This window comes from Osmerus eperlanus, chromosome 17 (assembly GCF_963692335.1).
Source record: "Osmerus eperlanus chromosome 17, fOsmEpe2.1, whole genome shotgun sequence".
Classification (NCBI taxonomy): Eukaryota; Metazoa; Chordata; class Actinopteri; order Osmeriformes; family Osmeridae; genus Osmerus; species Osmerus eperlanus.
The window spans coordinates 10,703,293-10,723,486 of record NC_085034.1 but is presented as its reverse complement, the minus strand read 5'-3'; the positions used below and the strand labels follow the sequence as shown (position 1 = coordinate 10,723,486).

General features: G+C 42.1%; 1 protein-coding gene across 2 annotated transcripts in view; it reads left to right on the top strand.

Annotated features, from left to right (window-relative positions):
* apaf1 (apoptotic peptidase activating factor 1) overlaps positions 1 to 16,769 on the top strand; it is a 60,024-nt gene extending 43,255 nt beyond the window's left edge. For both annotated transcript variants that reach the window (XM_062482828.1, XM_062482827.1), the window contains one exon: positions 15,044 to 16,769. In XM_062482828.1, coding sequence (XP_062338812.1) covers positions 15,044 to 15,190 — 147 coding nt within the window. In that variant the 3' untranslated portion in view covers positions 15,191 to 16,769. The remainder of the gene's footprint in view (positions 1 to 15,043) is intronic.
* Positions 16,770 to 20,194: the final 3,425 nt, after the last annotated feature.

Below are 20,194 nucleotides of genomic sequence, written 5' to 3'. Positions count from 1 at the left end.
AGGCACAGTCTATTGGCCTGTCATAATTTTGATTACTTGTTTAGTTAAACAGGCAGACATCATTCTGAAATACCATGCGCAATTTCACCTTGAAATGTCAACCGTTTCTTAACCTTTGTCCCAAAGCTGACCAAAAACTAATACTCATATCACGCAGTCGGAGCACAGCTAGATAATCAGCGTCAGCACCCTTGGGTACCCAGCATGCAGTGCGGCATATCAAAAAACGCAAAGACTTGTGGAAAATAGTTGGTTACAACAGCCGTGCAAGGGATTTCAGTTGTTGTGTTCGTTCAGTTAGATGTTTGTAATGTTATTGTTTGTTAGTTAATATAATCTTGTTGGTCACCCTGATTGTGCATGTTGTGTAGTTTAATCGGACCAGAGAGTCGGCTGCTGTACTGTCACAGGCTATTCTCGCAAGGAGCTGAATATGAGCGCTGCCCTAGCCCAGTTGCCCACATGACTATTGTTTGTTGTGCATTGACTAAGAGTCTGGAAAGAGATCAACTCAAGAAGAGTTTCAGTATCCTATAAAAAGTTAATACTCAGCCCTTACTAATCATAAAATCTCAGCAGTTGGTGTGTAGCAGAGAGGCTAGAGAGACTGACTAGTAACCTTATGCTCATGAGTTCAAATCCCCGTTCAGCCTATTATTGTTGGCCAAACATGAAGTAGTTTTGCTCTCTTGTTGTCCAAGTCTCGATCTTCTACAGTGTACATGTTTATAATATTTTGCCATTTTGCGGAGGAACCCGCATCGCTGCTTGCAGCTATATTTATTATTATTATTATTCTAGTAATTCATCTCATGAACACATTGGTAAAAAGTTTTGAAATTTGGCATATTGATACAACATGCCACAACTACGGCCCAAACACAGACTGGCCCACATCAGATCATAGGGGGCGCCACAGGCGACGCCCAAATGTCCGATTTTCAAAGTGATAGCATTTCCACCCCATTGCTCAAATTCTTCTGAAACTTGGTGTGCATGCCTTATTTCTCATGGCGAACAAAAAAGCCTCAAGGACCCATAAGGTCCGCCTGATCGATTTTCCTGTAGAGTGATAATTTGGGAAAAACTTCAAAATTCCTCTTCTCTTGAACCAAAGGTCTAATTAACTTTAGATTTTGTACAGATATGTATCATTGACGTATTTAAAAACGTTACTTATAGCAATTGAATAAAATACTAAATAGCTGAAAGGGGTGTATTTATGTAAGTTTCCACATTACCTCAATATGTTTGTGTCACTAAATCAAAGTTCATTTTGAATGATGGGTTTTCAAACCTAAAAGGCTTTAAGGTGACACGCCCATGAAGTACCATAAACAATTTCACCTTGATATGTCAAAATATGACTGAATTACAGCTGTTTGAACTTGGACCAAATCTGACAATGCTCGCCATTGGAGAAACAGCTTTTTTTGTAGAGTAACTGAACATGCCAATACTCAACACTGAGAATAGCTCAACGAGCTGGAACGGTGACCTGCAAAGTACAAGGTCGTAGGTTCAAATCCAGCAACACTGAGTCTATCTTAATTTGAATACATGTTTAGTTAAACAGGATGACATCGTTCTAAAGTACCATGCGCAATTTCACCTTGATATGTCAAAATATCATTGAATTACAGCTGTTTAAGCTTTGGCCGAATCGAACAAGCCATGCTACAGGATATACATCTTTTTTTCGGGGGACAGAAACTGATCAGAATTTCTCAGCCTTGCGGGTAGCTCAATGGGTTGAAGCGTTGTACTGCAAAGCATAAGGCCACAGGTTCGTTTCGAGGCACAGTCTTTTGGACTGTCATAATTTTGATTACTTGTTTAGTTAAACAGGCAGACATCATTCTGAAATACCATGCGCAATTTCACCTTGAAATGTCAACCGTTTCTTAACCTTTGTCCCAAAGCTGACCAAAAACTAATACTCATATCACGCAGTCGGAGCACAGCTAGATAATCAGCGTCAGCACCCTTGGGTACCCAGCATGCAGTGCGGCATATCAAAAAACGCAAAGACCTGTGGAAAATAGTTGGTTACAACAGCCGTGCAAGGGATTTCAGTTGTTGTGTTCGTTCAGTTAGATGTTTGTAATGTTATTGTTTGTTAGTTAATATAATCTTGTTGGTCACCCTGATTGTGCATGTTGTGTAGTTTAATGGGACCAGAGAGTCGGCTGCTGTACTGTCACAGGCTATTCTCGCAAGGAGCTGAATATGAGTGCTACCCTAGCCCAGTTGCCCACATGACTATTGTTTGTTGTGCATTGACTAAGAGTCTGGAAGGAGATCAACTCAAGAAGAGTTTCAGTATCCTATAAAAAGTTAATAATCAGCCCTTACTAATCATAAAATCTCAGCAGTTGGTGTGTAGCAGAGAGGCTAGAGAGACTGACTAGTAACCTTATGCTCATGAGTTCAAATCCCCGTTCAGCCTATTATTGTTGGCCAAACATGAAGTAGTTTTGCTCTCTTGTTGTCCAAGTCTCGATCTTCTACAGTGTACATGTTTATAATATTTTGCGGAGGAACCCGCATCGCTGCTTGTAGCTATATTTTTGCTTGGTCCTGTCAATCTCTCTAATCCTCATCTCCTCAACATCCCTAGGCAGACCTTCTCCTCTCTCCCTATTGGCTACCTTCAACCTGGTATCACACCACCTCCATAATGCGCCAAATGCTCCCTCTCTTTCTGTCTCTCTCTCTCCCTCCTTTCCCTTATCTGAGTAGCCCACCACAGTCCACCTGGGTATGCTCATGGCCAGTGTCAGTCTTTAATTGTAACAGCCTGCCCTGCTGTGTAGGGCGAGTGACCCTACAGCCTGCTGGGGAAAGAGGGAGATACTGTATGTCTATCTGGTGTGTGCATGTGTGGTTGGGTTTTATGACGTGTATTTGTTATTTCCCACCTACAATGGTTAAGATCTCGAAAACCTAATTAGTCAGCAAAATACTGTCAAATCCAGTTGTAAAATGACAGCAAAACATAGCCCTGGTGTCTCCAATTTGGATATTTTAATGCTTCACGTACAAATGATAGAGCATAGATAGTAGACAATTGTATCTTATCCCTCTAATGCTGTCATCTTGACAATGTCATGTCAACACCCTTAATACTGGGATACAGCGTCCACTCAGTATTGATTTTGGGACAATTAGGTATTTTGTTTTACAGTTAAAATATCTATATTTTTATATACAGGATATATATATATATATATATATATAAAAAATTACAGTTAATTTCGGTATACTGAGCTGATAATGTGTTATTGAGTACAGACATGTCTTGTTGCATTGTATCACCCTTTTCAACAGAGGGTCTTTAACCAAGGGAGTTGATGAGAGAGGAGACAAATATTTGCGGCACAAAGCACTGCTTTTTGTTGAGTAATTTTTTTGCCACTTTGTGTGTGTGCGTGTGTACGTGCGTCTTGTCAGCTAGTGATAAAGTGGTGTGGGCCATCTCTCTCAGTGAGGTTGTAATATCCCACCCTGACCCCCGTCAGTCCTGCTCCCCGCCAGGTGATTCCTCGCACACTTCTCTGTCTCACACCTGTGAGAGAGCTCCGAGGTGGAGCAATACATCACAAACACAAACACACACCATCGCCTCATTCTCCTACACACAAACTTTAAAGTAAACACTCACAGTATGAAACACAATGCATACTGTACATACTGTTCAAACACAGTGAGCACCACACACACGCAATGCATACACACACACGTGCACACGCACGTGCAAATAAGTGTTGGATGCCGGAGAGACAATCCTGTCATGAAGCCATGAACCAAATAGAGTTAGGAGGTGTGAAAAAGCTCATCCTTTAACACACATTACAGACACACACAAACACACACCAGGTGGCCCAGAATAATTTACACCTAGTCCTCATACCTATCTTCAATATCCTCCCTCTCGTCTCTTACCCACCTCCACAGTCTCCCAGTCTTTCCCTCTCCATTCACTGGGAGCCAGTTGTAGAATCAGGGGTTGGTCCAACCGGGTTTTTTTGGCTCCCATTTAAAGGCGGTAAAGTGGGAAGCGAAAACGCGCTTGGTACATCATTATGCATAATTTTTGCATACTGGATTGTAATCGCTAGATTTCCCGGTCCATGGGGGCCCATTTTCTTTCGAGTTCACAGTGAGTGAATGGAGTGAAGCACTATCCTTATTTAACCTTAATGAATGTCCCTCTCTTACAGTCTTTCCTATTATTCTTGCTGTCGATCAAAGCTAGCACTGATGTCATTTCTTCCAGGGGGATGTTATATTCCTTTTGTTTCGGTAAAGCCCTAATTGGCTGTTATTGAAGCTGGGTGATGTAAGACACGACACACACACACACACTCAATACAGGCAGACACGGACCGTAGGCTACTCTCAAACACACACTCCACTCTTTCACTGCAGCTAATATTGTGTAGGCGAGATGCACGGACACACAAACACAGGCAGAAGGTTGTCATGGATGGATTGGAGTGTTTTAGATGAAGGCTTTTTTCCGTCACTGCTGTTGGCAGACTTCACATATCAACCCGCCGCTGTGTTTCTGCACCATGGTTGACGGAGTTCAGAGTGACACACACCCTTATCTCACCTCCGCACACTCACGCCACCGTTGTTCTCCTCCCCCTCTCCCATGAGACACACACACAGTCTTTGACATTTTGTATGAGATGCTGAACCGCAATCGATCCTCGTAATTTAATTTTTTATAGCCTAGCAGAACTCTGCTATCTCTTGTCCCATCCCATACACCCAAATACTTTTACCTCTCTGTTTTTACACTCAACATAAAGTCAGCCAAATGTGTTCTTGTTGGGGGTAACTTAGGTAATGAAGGCCTGGCTGTCTGGATTTTAGTGACTTTTAGATTTCAGTCAAACAAGTGAAGATCATAGTAGCCTGCTGGCTTTCCCTCACTTCGCTCTGTCTATCATCTGCCCTTCCCCCGCTGTCGCAGTATCTCTCCTTCATCCCCCCATTTCCTAGGCTGTGGCCATTAACTGTGCTAACGAGACCCTGGTGGCGAGTGAGGTATGACTTATCTTCATCATTTCCTCAAAAAGAGGGAATAAAAAGCAAAAGGTGGAGTCATGGAGGAGTCAAGGTTACTGCGACCTTTCCCTCGACAGAGAAAAAGAGGCAGAAGGAGAAATAATGGGTGGAAAACTAGGGATTACTAGATAACTGAGAGCAGAGAAAAGGTGCAAACGCTAATGAACGAGGGGAACGTTAGTGTTGATTGGTTCCACCACAAAGCTAAATAAGAGATAAGTAAATGCTTGTTCTCTCAGTGACTCATTACCTAAAGGCACTCAGTCAAGGCCTCTTTACTTGAGGTCAGAACAAACTAGTTTATTAGACATACTGTGTATCTTGATAAAAAAAAATCATCCACAAAGTGCAAAAAACCTTTTACTTTCACTATTGCCAAATCGACTGTAGCTTGTAATTAATTTCTGTGGGTGTATACAGTCATTATTCTAATATTCTCAGTGACTGGTAGAAAATAAGATGTACCTGAAACAGATTGGTCTTCTTATCACATGAAAGCAAGCAGACTGAACTGGCAACTTTGTCAGTTTTGCTCACTGTTTAGGTTTGATTTGATCAGGTCTTTCTCAGCGGATGTGAAACCCTGCTGAGATGTTCTGGAGCAGAACCACACCCCGCAGAGAGCAAAGAGACCCGCCCTGCTAAAAATACCTGCACCCCCTACCTGTCAAGTCAGGGTCTGTGACGTGTGTCTGTGAGGAGTTCGGATGTGTGGGTGTGTGATCTGTGGGTTTTCTGTGTAGAAAAATAGGAAAAGGAAGGCTGTTTGAGAATGACTTTCTATCCGCTTGCTTATGCTAGTTTGTAAATGTCTACTGTATTTCTGGATCCCTGTGTGCTCTCTGCAACTTAAAGGTCGACTTGTAATCTCATTTTTGTTCCTCCCTTTTGCCAGTATTCAGAATTTCTTGATAGGAACCAATCGGAGCACTCCGCCTTGAGTTTGGCTTTGTGCGTCTGTCTATTTCCATGCTTACACCGTAAACACAACTATGTTGTGAAATATTCATCCCCACCCCTCATTGCCAAGGTTTGTTGCTCCTCTCATTTAAACTGGGGTTAATTGTCTTGTCTGTGAGAGAAGGGGAAGTTCTAGAACTCTCTTGGGAGGGGGGGTTGTATGAGAATGTGAGCAAAGAAGAGAGAGATCTAATAGAGAGATGCACACAATATGTAGAATATGCATCCACACAAACAATGCCAAGTATCAGTCTTTCCATAAGGGAAAAGGTAAGAGAAAGAGAGGGACAAGGGGATGGGGAGTGTGAAAAAGAGGGTGGAACATAAATAGTGGTATTTGCAGCAACGAAGAGAATAAGACAAAATAAGTATAACAGAGATAAAGGAGCAGGATGAGGAAAAGAGGAGAAAGAAAATGGTGGGAAAGAGGAGGGACGCTCGCAAATTGTCTCTGCATCAATATTTCAGTCAGCAGAGCCTTGGATGAATTATTTAGGCATGTGTGTCAGACAGAGTATTTCCCCTCAGTTCGGCTGTGGGTTAGGATATACATACATACATACACACACACACACACACACACACACACACACACACACACACACACACACACACACACACACACTGAGAAACATGCACCAACAAATCCATAACCACGACTTGTGCATGTGTCATAATAGAGACGCACACAGACACGCATGCACAAGGCCACACGCAAATACTAGCTACTCAATACTATGCTGGCCTATCTACTTTATTTTCTTTCTTCCCTCTCTCTTTCGGTCCCTGGTGTGCGTACACATTGGTGAGAGGTTTGATAAAAGAAAGGCAGCTGTTTGCGTCCTCCCTGGATACTGGTTGAGCTATTTATCTAAAGGGAAGGTGAATTGCCCTACACATGCACTTTCTCCCTCTCTCTTAAACACACAAACTGTGCTGGGTATGTTTGGAGTAAACTGTTTAGGGATGTCTTTTAGATAAACAATGTTGAATTTCTCAGATACTTGAAGAGGCAGACCTTTAGTACAGTTTACATTTACATTTAGTCATTTAGCAGACGCTCTTATCCAGAGCGACTTACAGTAAGTACAGGGACATTCCCCCTGAGGCAAGTAGGGTGAAGTGCCTTGCCCAAGGACACAACGTTGTGTGCACGGCCGGGAGTCGAACCGGCAACCTTCTGATTACTAGCCCGATTCCCTAACCGCTCAGCCATCTGACCCCCCAGTTACACTGGCATTACTATAATATGGACCAAATTAAGGTTATACTGACGCATGCATACACACGAACACATGCATTCCATTCCAAGTGACATGCATTTGAACAAGCTCTTCGGCTTACACAGTAACACTACATGTAGACACATTCCCACACGACACCATTTCAAGTTTGACTGCAAAACTGAGCAATAGAAACAAGCTGGGGCCGATGTTAACCATTAGATAGCCCCATAAATTGGTTTGTGAAAATAATGTTCTGGTTCTTTACTGCATCATAGTTGCCCTGCTGTTATTTGGGACTAGCTACAGGAGCTAATGAACACAGTAGGCCTGTGTCGTTCATTAGTCTCTTGCTATATTACAATTCTTTAAAAAATTGCTAGGACCTATTTTTCAATACTTAGGTCATATTCTCAAAACTTTTGAGTTGAGATGTGTCATTCTTGTTTTGTAAAGAGATTTTACAAAAGATGACATTGTGTAATGCTACCTGTTGCAAAAGTTTTGCAGGGAGAGGGAGGAGAACGGAGAGAGGGAGGGAAAGGAGGGTGGAGGGCTTCCATAGCTCAAACATATTGGTCGGCAGACCAAACAAAGAGACAGACTCAAACAGAAGGACACAGACAAAGAGGCAGACAGACGTACAGACAGACAGATCACACTCAGCAGCCTTGAAGGAGAGCTAGAGCTAGATAGCCGGCCAGGAAGACTGCTAGACAGACAGGTTGCAAGCCAGGAGAACAGACAGACAGTTTCAATCCCTTTTTCTATAGACGCTGACCCAGTTTACTTACTTTACTGAAAGTCTAATACTCCTGATGCACATGTAGCCTATGTCCCACACACACTATAATACAATCTGTGTATATATTTTGGACTTACCAGTATTGTTTTACAGAGTTGACACTTTCTTCTTCAGCTGGGTTAAGGTCTAGCTTTAAGGTCTAGCTTTGGGTCACTGTCCACTGCCTGTAGGTTCCTATCAAGGATTAAGTCATCACTTAAGTCTGATGGCTCAGCATGTATTGTTTTATAGTAACGAAGCACCAAAACTTCTTTTCTGAGTTGGTGTTTGATGCTAACCATCTGTATTCATCTTATCTAAGAGCAATAATCAAACATGGCTGCAAGAGTAGAACTTGAATTAGCTTCACCATACAGTATGTAGTACTTCTGTTACTGTCGTCTTGTAGTGTTTTATATTTAATGATAAAATGTATATAAAATAATGCATCACTGCTAGTTCCATGAGATTGCTCGATTGGCTAAGTAGCTACAGAATGAGGACTGACTGAAACTTTCTTGCAGCCTGAACTGGTTCAATATATATTTGGGTGAATATGTTTACTAAAGAGTTGCAATATACTGGTTCAATTCACATTTGAACACTGCTTGGTGTTCAAGTAAATTTACGCTGTCTGTAACAAACAGCCCTTAAAAGGGACATTTTATAACATTCATAGTCCTTGCAAACATTTGAGCATGAAAGTTTATGTTGAAATCTGTTTCAACATAAACTGTTCTGATTGGCTGCATTTAAAGACAATGTCGTATGTTCAACACAGTAAAGTGAATTAAACATGGCTGTATTAAAACATGACAAAATGTCACCACTTTTTCTCAACAACCTTACCCAAACATTTTCATTTAGTCAGCTACACACATGCTAACCGCAAGAAATTGCAGTTTTTGCAGAGCACACACATACCTCATTCATTCGTGGTGCATCTGGGGTTGCCTTGATTGTGACCCAAATGTGTGGAATGAGTGAAGGAAGGAAGGAAGGAAGGAAGGAAGGAAGGAAGGAAAGAAGGAAGGAAGGAAAGGAAGGAAGGAAGGAAGGGAGGGAGGCTGCTACTTCCCTAATCTTTATATCCTTTATACTCTTTCACTTTGCTACTCTCTTTCACCAAATTATTATTTTCCCATCATACATTTCCTCACTTTTCACTCAAAAGGATGGAGAGATCCATCCTTGTATCTTTTCTACTAGCTCTTTTTCCTGGGCCTTTTCTGTCTTTCCTGAGGGTCTTTTCTGGGAAGATTCCGGTGTTTGGGGTATGTGAGCATCCACAATTGTATTGTTCTCATCATTAGAGTTAATTTTAGATAAGTTGGCAGGAGGGGAAGCAAGCTGTGCTGGTTCTGCTAAATGCTTTCAAACTTGGAAAAACAAACTCAACACTTTCATATGCAATATACACACACACTATTGTTTCTCTGTCTGCATCTCTTGCAAGTTAATAAATCAGGCACTCCTACAGTAACAGTGTTCATATCAGCACATAAGCCATCTGCTTTACAGTGGATATGGACGCGCACACACACAGGACAATTTCTCCTGCTGCAGTGTTCCTCTGGGAGTCATCAACCCTAGGCAGGACCATGCATCTCTTCTGCATGTGTCAGTGCATGTAGACAAGGGCCCCACACTGTACACTGCAGAGCCATGAGCTTTGTCTTAAATGCTATGGATTAGTGTGCACATATGCACATAGTGTGAATCAACATGCACATCCACCTTATGTAAAATCACAATATTCACACTGCTGTGCAGTATTTCTTCCTTACATATACACAGACACTCACTATACACAAACATAATATACAGTGTTTCCCACACATAGACTAATTCGTGGCGGTGCGCCACAGAATCAACACTGGCCGCCACATATTGCGTTTTATTATTCTTTTGTAAATTTTGTTTACGCTATTTAAAACACGCAGCGTATTTGTTCATTTCCTTTCCCTGCTCTCCCTCCGTCTCTCGGTCACTCACGCGTCTCTCTCACATACAGACACACAGTCACAACGTTAGCACACATTAGCAACGACACATAGATACGCCGTTCTAGACAGACAGCGATATCAGCGAGCCCTCAGCATTAGTACCATAGCTTAAAGTCTAGGAAAGTTGAGGTAACTTTTTGCTAGGTACCTATGAACATGTCTTAAAGGCCATATGGCAAGTTAAACATTACTGTTGATTAATGGGTACATGAAGCACTCAAGATATGTATATCATTAAAAATATCTCCAAATGCTGTCTCCAAATGGTGTTAAAGACCAGTTTTTGGTGTTAGCATTAGCATATTAGCGCAAATCGGCAATGACGTCACATTGGGGAGTCGTGGAGGAGAGAAGCCTCAGCCTAGTACTAGAACTATGGCGACTGACTGGGATGAAGAAGAGGTGGCAAAAACCACTAATGTGTATGATGGCCCGCAGCCGTATAATTTCGAACCAAGTAGACATGAGAGGGCAAATGAGAAATTGCCGAGACCTGATGGCCTCAAAGCCAATTAAATGGATGGTCCGAGGAGAACGAGTGGAGAGTTGGTGAAGTGCCCTGGTGAGTTGCTATCATTTAGCAACGCAGCAACGATCTCTGGAGATAGTCTACGAACAGCAGTGCACATGTACAATTTTTTTACTGTCAGTGAATAGCACCGAGTGAAAGTCAATGTTTTCTTTATATCTAGTGACAGTGATCATTCAGGGCCTGAAATAAAAATTTTGAGGCACTTGTGCTTTGGACAAGTAGCCCTACATTTGCGTTTCACTTTTCCATGCACAAAAGTCACATCCGGGTAAAGATTGTGCCTTTGACCAACGAAGATGAGCTGTAATATTATACAAATGATAACAATTGAGGTGTTATAAAAAAATGGATTTGTTACATTAAACATTTACACAATTTCTGCAGAATGAAACACTTTCTGTTATGTACTGTATTGCAGCTTCGTCCCAATATCTCTACAGACCGTGCAACTAATTTAATGCTCAACACTTGAACGGGGGCTTATTACTTGAAAGAGTATACTGCGTCTTCTCAGTTACACTATCAGGGCTTGGAAATACTGTGACTTGCAAAAGTAGGCAAATGGGTAGTATATATGTATATATATGGGTAGAACATAACATTTCATAATCATTTCAGTCAATCAAACAGCTGCAAGACCCAGTGAAATGGTATATACAGCTAGCAAACTAACGTTAGCTAGCATCGCCAACGACATTGGCTAACTCAACTTCGGTAGGCTATCCTCAGTATTTGCAAGCTGGCCAGTGCAAGTACAGTAACATGGCATTTTATTTGGTTTGAGTATAAACTTGTCCAGTGGGGCAGGTACATTTCTCTGCCCTACAAAAAAATCCACTTGTCCCGGACAATCATGTTGTTAGCTGTAGTGCTGATAAGTAGACTAGTACGACCGGTAAACGTATCTAGATCTAGAAAGAAGATATCATGCTAGCTAAATGGTAAATGGACTGCATTTATATAGCGCTTTTCTACCTTAGCGGCACTCAAAGCGCTTTACAATGTTTGCCTCTCATTCACCCATTCATACTCTCACTCACACATACCGACGGCAGCGAGCTACCATGCAAGGCGCCGGCCTGCCCATCGGGAGCAACTTGGGGTTCAGAGTCTTGCTCAAAGGTACTTCGGCACATGACCTAGGAGGAGTCGGGGATCGAACCGAAAACCTTGCTATTAACTGACAACCCACTCTACCCCCTGAGCCACAGCCGCCCCAGCTATGGGCTAGCTATGGGCTCACTTGCCAGTACCACCTAGAAATCCCCCCAAGATCATCGCTAATTAAATATGATTAGGAATTAGGGATTAGATTCCCTAAATATTTGTCCCATGTTTTGATGGTACTAGCATATACCATATTAGACATTCTCTGGTACTAGCCTACTGTTTATTTCTAATCGATTTCAATGGTCTCTAAGCGGGCTTTGGTCGGTCGTCTCCCCAACGTGACGTCATGCAATGCATTGTGGGGGAAAGAAGAATCATTGCAAAAAGTAGCTACTTTTTCGTATTCTATTCCGTTTTGTGACACCCAACAACATAAAATACAATGGATAACAGTTTAAATGTTTATTACCAACAAGCAAATAGCGGAAATTAACGGGTCTGATGGCTGAGCGGTTAGGGAATCAGCTTCCAATCAGAAGGTTGCCGGTTCGATTCCCGGCCTTGCAAAATGATGTTGTGTCCTTGGGCAAGGCACTTCACCTTACTTGCCTCGGGGAGAATGTCCCTGTACTTACTGTAAGTCGCTCTGGGTAAGAGCGTCTGCTAAATGACTGAATGTAAATGTAAATTTGTTGGAAAAATAAACCTGCCATATGGCCTTTAATCTGCTAGACAAGTGGGTTCCTCTTTGTTCTTTTGGTGAGCAATCTCACGTGCCCTACTTACCGGCGTCATGCAGCCAACCAGCTAAATAGTTATTTAGCAATAGCGTTGCTACATACCTACAGCTGGCAGCTCCGTTTTTCTCTTAGATTCAGACCTAGTCCCGGTAAATTGTAGAGCTAGCTAACTATTACACTTCTGTAGTAGTGCAGTAACTACTACACCCCACAATTTCCCCAGAAATATTTTCAGGCTTCAACGAGTGCTGCTCAAGCATAAAGACAGGGTCAGGGAGAGAAAGAGACTCGTTAGGCATTGAAGACTAGGAGAGCAGGACAGCATCCAACATGCTGCTGTGAGAGAGCCAGCTGAAGCAACAGGTGAGGTGAACACAGGGCCGGCCCTAGCACATTTGAATTACAATTAAAACCGATTTTGCACGAAAACGGAATTGCAACTTTCAAACGCTATTTTGCCCTGCAAGACTGCATTTATTTCAAATAAACAACAACGATCGCAACAATGAACAAACATTAAATAAAGAACAAAATCCCTGAGAAAATGTCACGTCTCTGCTGAACTACGCTCCGGCCACGCCCCCCTGTTCAACGGTGCACACACGGTGCACGGTCACATTCACTCCCTCATCGCCTGCAAATAATGTTTTTTTAGTCTTCTGTTCTGTTGATGGCTGGCAAACTATCTTAAAAGGTCTGGGTCACTTGTGGCACATATTATTCACTCATTTTAAGCAATCAATGTACCTGAACAAAATTAGACGAAACGGAATAAAACGGAATTCACCAAAATGTGAAACGGAACATTCTTCTTTTTTTTTTATGGAAAATCATTGACTCTATTCTTGACAGTTCTACAGTAAAGTAGTGCTTTATTAATTGTAAATGAATGATTTCTGTAAAATCCTTAATATTCTCAATGGAAAATGACAAAAGTATGTCAAAAATCCAAAGTTCCCGACGTGTGTGTGCCCAGACCAGACACAACTTTAAACTCCTCTCTCCGTTTAACATTCATCCATACCTCAAACCACCACACATTGATTTTTTTCCTTTTTATCTCATTCCCTCGTTCAACAGCTCCCCTGGACATCATGGCGCACTAATCCTCTTTATAGGGGGTTTGAGTTGTGGAGTGTGTGTCTGTTATTTGTCTCCCTCCATCACTTTTCAATCCATGTTTTTCAGTCTCTTCGATACCCAAGGTGTCCTTCTCTCCTCTCTGATAAATGCTTTATATTTTTTACCCTCTTTCAGTCTCCCCTTTCTCATCATCCTCTGTGTGTTGCTCATGTTGTCGGCATGTTTTGATTTTGCCAGTGCCCAGTGTACAAAAGGATTGTGCCTATTCGAGAGTGGGAGACAGAAACACATGCATTTGAATGACATGGGGTGTATGTGTGTGTTAAGTGCGTAGAGCAGGAGTGATCCCCACCCTGAAGCTGCCAGGCCTAATTACACTTTACTGATTTTACACTCCCTTCCTCTCTTAATTCTGCTCTGTTCATATACTCTATGCATCCCTCTATCCTCTGTGCATCCCTCTCTCCTCAATCCTCTGTCCATCCCTCTTCCACTGGAACGTACTGGTCCCCTTTATCTAAAAGGCTTATATCCTATTCAGATATTAAGCCTAGTTTTCAGCCTTTAGCCTCAGCCTTCATAGGCAGTGAGGGTACACAAGGCATCAGTCTGCCCTGTGGAGTTAGAGGCAACATCCCACACCAGGCTGTATTGTACTGTACGGTGTGTGGGTGTGTGTGTGTGGGGGGGGGTATTTATATTGACAACAGAACTTAGACCTATTGACAGGTTTACAAACCATGCCCAAACCCCTATGGATGTCTTGTGTATCCAGAGCCTATTGCATAGCAGGAGAAAGACAGAGATCAGCTGCTATGGATACTTGGCTGCAATGGTAGAGATATAAAACCCAATGATTTGATATTTTGAATGGAAGTTATAGTCCTCATAGATAACCCTCTAGTCCTCGGTAGTTGACTGCTGGTATACCTCAGTCTGTGCCATCTCCTGCACACACAAGAACATACACCTTTGCTAACACTCACACATACACATGGCCAGCCTATAAATGATTGACTTAATACGCCTTTGATGATCCACCCGTGGAGAAGGAGCTTCAGTGGAAATGGCAGCATTAAACCCAGATTAAACTGAATCAGTTAGCGAAGCAGCCTAAGGTGTGTGTGTGTGTGTGTGCATGTGGATTCACGATGTAAGTGATGTGGTGCTGTTGTCAGTTTGACTGTAGAACTGTCAAATATATTTGATGGTCGTTCTCATCCCATTGAATTTACTGCCAAACAGGAACTGTGTGAAAGTGTCTGTGACCTGCATGTAGAGAAATCAAAGTATAGTCACCATTGGTCACTAGGTCTGAAATATGGGTCGTAAAGATAAAGATTAGCAGTGGGGGTAAAAGTTTGACACAGGGGCCTTGTGAGAGCGGCACTCTGTGGAATGTGTGTGTGTGTGAGTTTCCAGACACCTATTTGTTTACAGCATTCAATACAGTCATTCTCTCTCTCTCTCTCTCTCTCTCTCTCTCTCTCTCTCTCTCTCTCTCTCTCTCTCTCTCTCTCTCTCAGTGGTGGGATGTGGAGAAGGGGGAGGCCCTACAGACCTTCTACCCCACAGGAGCCAATCTGAAGAGGATCCATGTGTCACCTGACTTCTCTACCTTTGTAACCATCGACAACATCGGAATCCTCTACATTCTGAAGAAGGTGGAGTGAGGAGGCAAAATGGCTTCCTTTGAACTTTCCTCTTTCTGTAGCAATATAAATCATTTTAATCAACAGTGTGGCCACAACCACCATTTTGCCTTTACGTGGCCTGTATTGGTTGAATGAAAAGGGGAGGAGACAAGGGCTGGTGGTGTTGTCTTCATTAGAACTTGCTATTTAAAATCCTGGATTTTTCAATATGGAGGGAAACAGCTTTAGTTAGCATAAATCCAGACAATAACAATCCAGCACAGATAAGTAACTGTATTTCCCAGTAAATGTCCGGTCTGTTTTGCATGGCTGAATTGAACAGATAAGAAGGGGTGTGTCCTAAATCAGAAGCACTTCCTGTGAAAAAGCCCTTAATCCAAATGCTACACACCTTACAAAGAGTTACAATTGTCCCATACTGGCATGTTATTAGGATTCTAATGAGACATTGCTCATAGTATATATGCTGGCACTACTGATTGAAAATGCATTTGATTTTTACTGCACTGGGGTTAATGTTATTGCATGTCATTTTCAACAATATTTCAATCAAAACTATTGTCTGTTATTTTGTCAGTGAGCTCCTAAGGATGCCTTATGTTATCATTTATTGTGAGGAAATGTGAATTTGAATCATTTCTGTACTTCTAAGTACCCAATGCTTCACTTTGCGGTGTAAATCGAGTCTTGATTCTGATATTGTGGATTTTGTACAATTTTTCTGTCATTTTTTTAATCTTAAAGAGAACAATCTTTATCCTGTGGTGGTCTGTGCATAACATTTAGACTTTGGTGGCCTTAATGTGAATGTGGCAGGGAAATTAGGTGCATATCTACAAACCTCAGAAAGGGTGCAAATATTTAGACCAGTTGGTACAATGTACTTCTGACTCACATCAGGGAACCCTCCAATATTTAATTAATATGGTGGCAGTAACTCATAAAAATATAAAAATGACACTATATTAGTTTGTGCAATATTTAACAAAACCTTTGAGTAAGGCCTATTTTGAGATCATTAGTGACACAATACATATAGTCTGTCATTTCTGAGGGCCAAAATAGTTTCATATACCAATCCTGACAATTGAGCCAACTACTTTTTGGGGGCTTAAAAAAAAAAAGTTTTACTGTATACCACTCTTTAATATATGTTTACATGTTTTTTGGGGAAAGTAACACCTGCTGAACTAGCACTTTTTCTAATTACAATACATTGAAAACACACACATCCTCTCATCTGTCATCTGCCCTCCTTCAGGTAATGACTAATTGTACTCATTAAGAATGAGTGAAAGTTTTTTGTTCCGTTACATATAGCTTCATCACCTGCTATTTCTGGAAGGAAGCAAGGTAATGCAACGTCCTTTTGGGATAAATCTGTGATGTCAGAAGGAGTTCTTTCCTAGTAATGCTTTTCGTTCATGTCAATCTAGAGTATCGAACCATCAACCAAATAAGGTTGATGAGTTCTCTGTCAATCAAAATGTTAAAATGCAGGAGTTTGTCCAGGGTGTGAATATTGTGTAATGGTTTGGTGCTTTGTGCATGGTGCGTGTAATTTCTAAGAATTGAAGAATAAAATAATTTAATTATGGGATGTCTGTTCTCTTCCAAATACTTACTGTGTATCATACAGAAATGGTAATGTACAATCAGTACCAGCTTCCGCAATGTATTGAAGATGACTAACCCTTGATTTTAGGTTTGTGTTTTTGTAGGTGTGTGGTTTTAAAACCTCTGTGGTGGTGGTTTTAGCTGGCGGCTCCTCTGAGAATGCTGCCCGCTGACACGGACGTCAGTCACGCTCCATCTGCTCCTGACACATCTGGCCGGCATGCCGCTGATGGGAGAGGACAGCCCCGTGTCACACTGCCAGTCCTCATCTCTCCAGCTCTCTCCTTCCCTCAGCTCCAAAAGTCACAGACTTCGAGTTAGTTAACAGCCCTAATCGATATAGAATTGAATTCAACAGTCAACTGAAACTCATTGGGTGTGAGTGTGGTAGGTTGAGATGGTGTGGTCACTTTGTCATTATGTTAAAAGACCAAATATTAATCAAATGTCAACTGAGTGGCTAACGGAGTATTTCAGTTTGTTTTATATGCATGAAATGTGGCAGCAATGATGTGGGTCCGAACCTGCCCCACAGTTTAAACAGCACTGCACTGGTGGTGTTTAATGGAGTCTCCTTGATTCACTTGCTGGTGTGTGCTTGGCTCCGCCCCTCTGGGTACCATTTTGCATGAGGACATAGCTTATTGATCCCATCCCAATACCCATACTGCCATACAGTTTAGTATGTGAAAAAATATATGTAGTATTGTAACACTCGAGAGTCATACAAGAGTGAGATATGAAGCCAAGTTGAACTGCCGAACAAATTAAGCTGGATACCGTGAATGCCAGCTAGCAACAGCTTCTGTGACTGAGCGAAGATACAGTGCTCCGAAGTTACTTCACTCATTCATTACTTTTGTATCATTAAGCAAGCTTTTAGTGTTACTAGTTGGACTCCACAGCGTGGTTATATCAACAGAGATCCAGACCATTTCAACTGGGGGGCCGGGCTGGGGCCAGTTGTACGGTTAGAGGGGCCAGTTACATTAAACATTGTTGTTGTCATATAGTTTCACTGCATTGCAAGCATTAACAGGCAAAAGACCATGTTTATAATTTTTCAGACTCTACATTTAGGGGGACCACAAGGGAATCCAAGCTCACCCCTGGAGAGATGTACATGTCCTGTTGACAACGAAGCCTGTGCTAGCGATCTCTTTGTTCAGTGTGCCGTAGTGATGGGTCGTTCGCGAACGATCCGGCTCTAAGAGCCGGCTCTTGAAGGTGAACGTCGGGAGCTGGCTCGCATATCTGAAGAGCCGACTCTATTTTTAATCGATTAATACAGCCTATAAAGACTAAATTATTATGAAATAATGAATTTTAATTGTATTTAAAATAATTGACTAATTCAAAGAACAACAAAAAAATACTTGTAGGCTTAAAGGCGCACACGATCATCCTCACATTCTGTTCCTGTCAATCCTGCATGAGGGAAGGCCGAGCCAACTCACACACAGTCAGAGAGTAGTCAAAACTCGGAGGAGAGCCATGACAAATCAATGCATTTTAAAAGATATGTGGTTACGGTCGAGTATGATTTCATTTCATAATTTAATTCAAATTGTTTTCACACCCTTCATAGTCAAATTCATAGTTAAAACATGTATTTTTTAAAGAGCCGTTCAGGAGCCAAAAGAGCCGCCTCTTTTTGGTGAGCTGAGCCATATGAGCTGGCTCACGAAAAAGAGCCGGAATGCCCATCACTAGTGTGCAGTGACAATAGTATGTATGCCAAAAACAACAGGATTTTACAAACGGTAGCATTTTGCAGTATTCAAACCAGCCTGCTTCTCTGGCTATTCCGACGCACAACCCTTTATGCTGCATTGATATTTACAAATTGTGCAACTAAACTGTTATGGCTAATACACAATCCTGCACACAATCACACAGAACCTTTTCTGAGCAGGATGATAGTCTCATGTGGCCTGTTAACGGCAGCCCAGGTGGATGCTTGATGTAAGTGATGTGGTGCTGTTGTCAGTTAGACTGTAGAACTGTCAAATATATTTGATGGTCATTCTCATCCCATTGAATTTACTGCCTAATAGGAGCTGTGTGAAAGTGTCTGTGACCTGCATGTAGAGAAATCAAAGTATAGTCACCATTGGTCGCTAGGTCTGAAATATGGTCCTGCTTCTTAAAGATTAGCAGTGGGGGTAAAGGTTTTACAGGGGCCTTGTGAGTGGAATTCCACTCTGTGGAATTTGTGTGTCTGTGTGTGTGTGTGTTGGGGAGGGGGGGGGGGTAAAGAGATGTGTGACGGCCTCCTCAGCCGTTAAGTGGCTACACCTGGGGCCCGGTGGTTTCCTCCCCTTTAAGAGGGGGAGAGAGAGGAGACCACTCCGTTTGTCCGCAGCACACTTTTGGTTGAGTTGTGGCAACCTTTTGATCTTTTGTTAATACACCTTTCAACACTGCTCACTATCATGGGACACTCGCACACATGTATACTACTGACTTACATACCTCACTTTTGATTATGTTAGATTAATATTCTATAATAAATTACCACAGCATTAGTCCTCGCGCATGTGTTCCACTTTGTTTCGTCTCAAACCCCGAGGCGGGTTCGTGACAGATGGACGAGAGTGTGTGCAACCCTTATACGTGTCTAGGTATAGAGTCTCCCTGACTTACCAACTATCCAAGTTATTTTCCACTTTTTAATTAATCATTGTCTCTAGTCAAGGTAATTAAGATTCCCCGAGAGCCTAGTTACGTCCTTACTGAACAACACTGCTCACCCAGTATTGTTGACAGCAAGGGGACTTCCCAAGAACAGAGGGCTGGCAAACCACAGGTAATTTATTTTGTTGGCATTAAACTTGTGAATCCAGTCTTCCACTAGCCCAGTTAACCCAGTTAGCCCTCACAATGATGGATTTAGGTCAAGGCTAATATGTCAGATGCATTTCTAGGCTTCTGCAGATCCTGTGTGCTAGTGCAAAGCCCCAATTGTGGCATAAAGGGACTTGTTTCCCCAGAGGCCTTTGAGAAGGCTGGGCTGGAAAGGAAAGACATGCGGGCCCTTCAGGCTTCTCCGTCTCTAGTCTGAGTGAGACTAATTTTATTTTATCCCCCCCCCATTTCTGTCTTGCTCATTAATTTTTCAAAGTTTTATATTTTTCAGCTGGAGGGTTATGCTGTGCATGATTGTGGATGCAGACATGGGTGAATTCTGACACATGCACACACATAACACACAGGTTATACACACTCACACGTCAACACACACACTTACTGTAGGCAGGTCACACAAACACACAGTTACTAATGCATGATGACTGTGAGACAGCTGCCTTGTTTTCTCTGAGATCTCGACAGTAGACAGGCTATTCCTTCAGATGTTATATAACCCAGTTCACCGTCCCTTTGGCACCATAGCGTGTGTGTGCT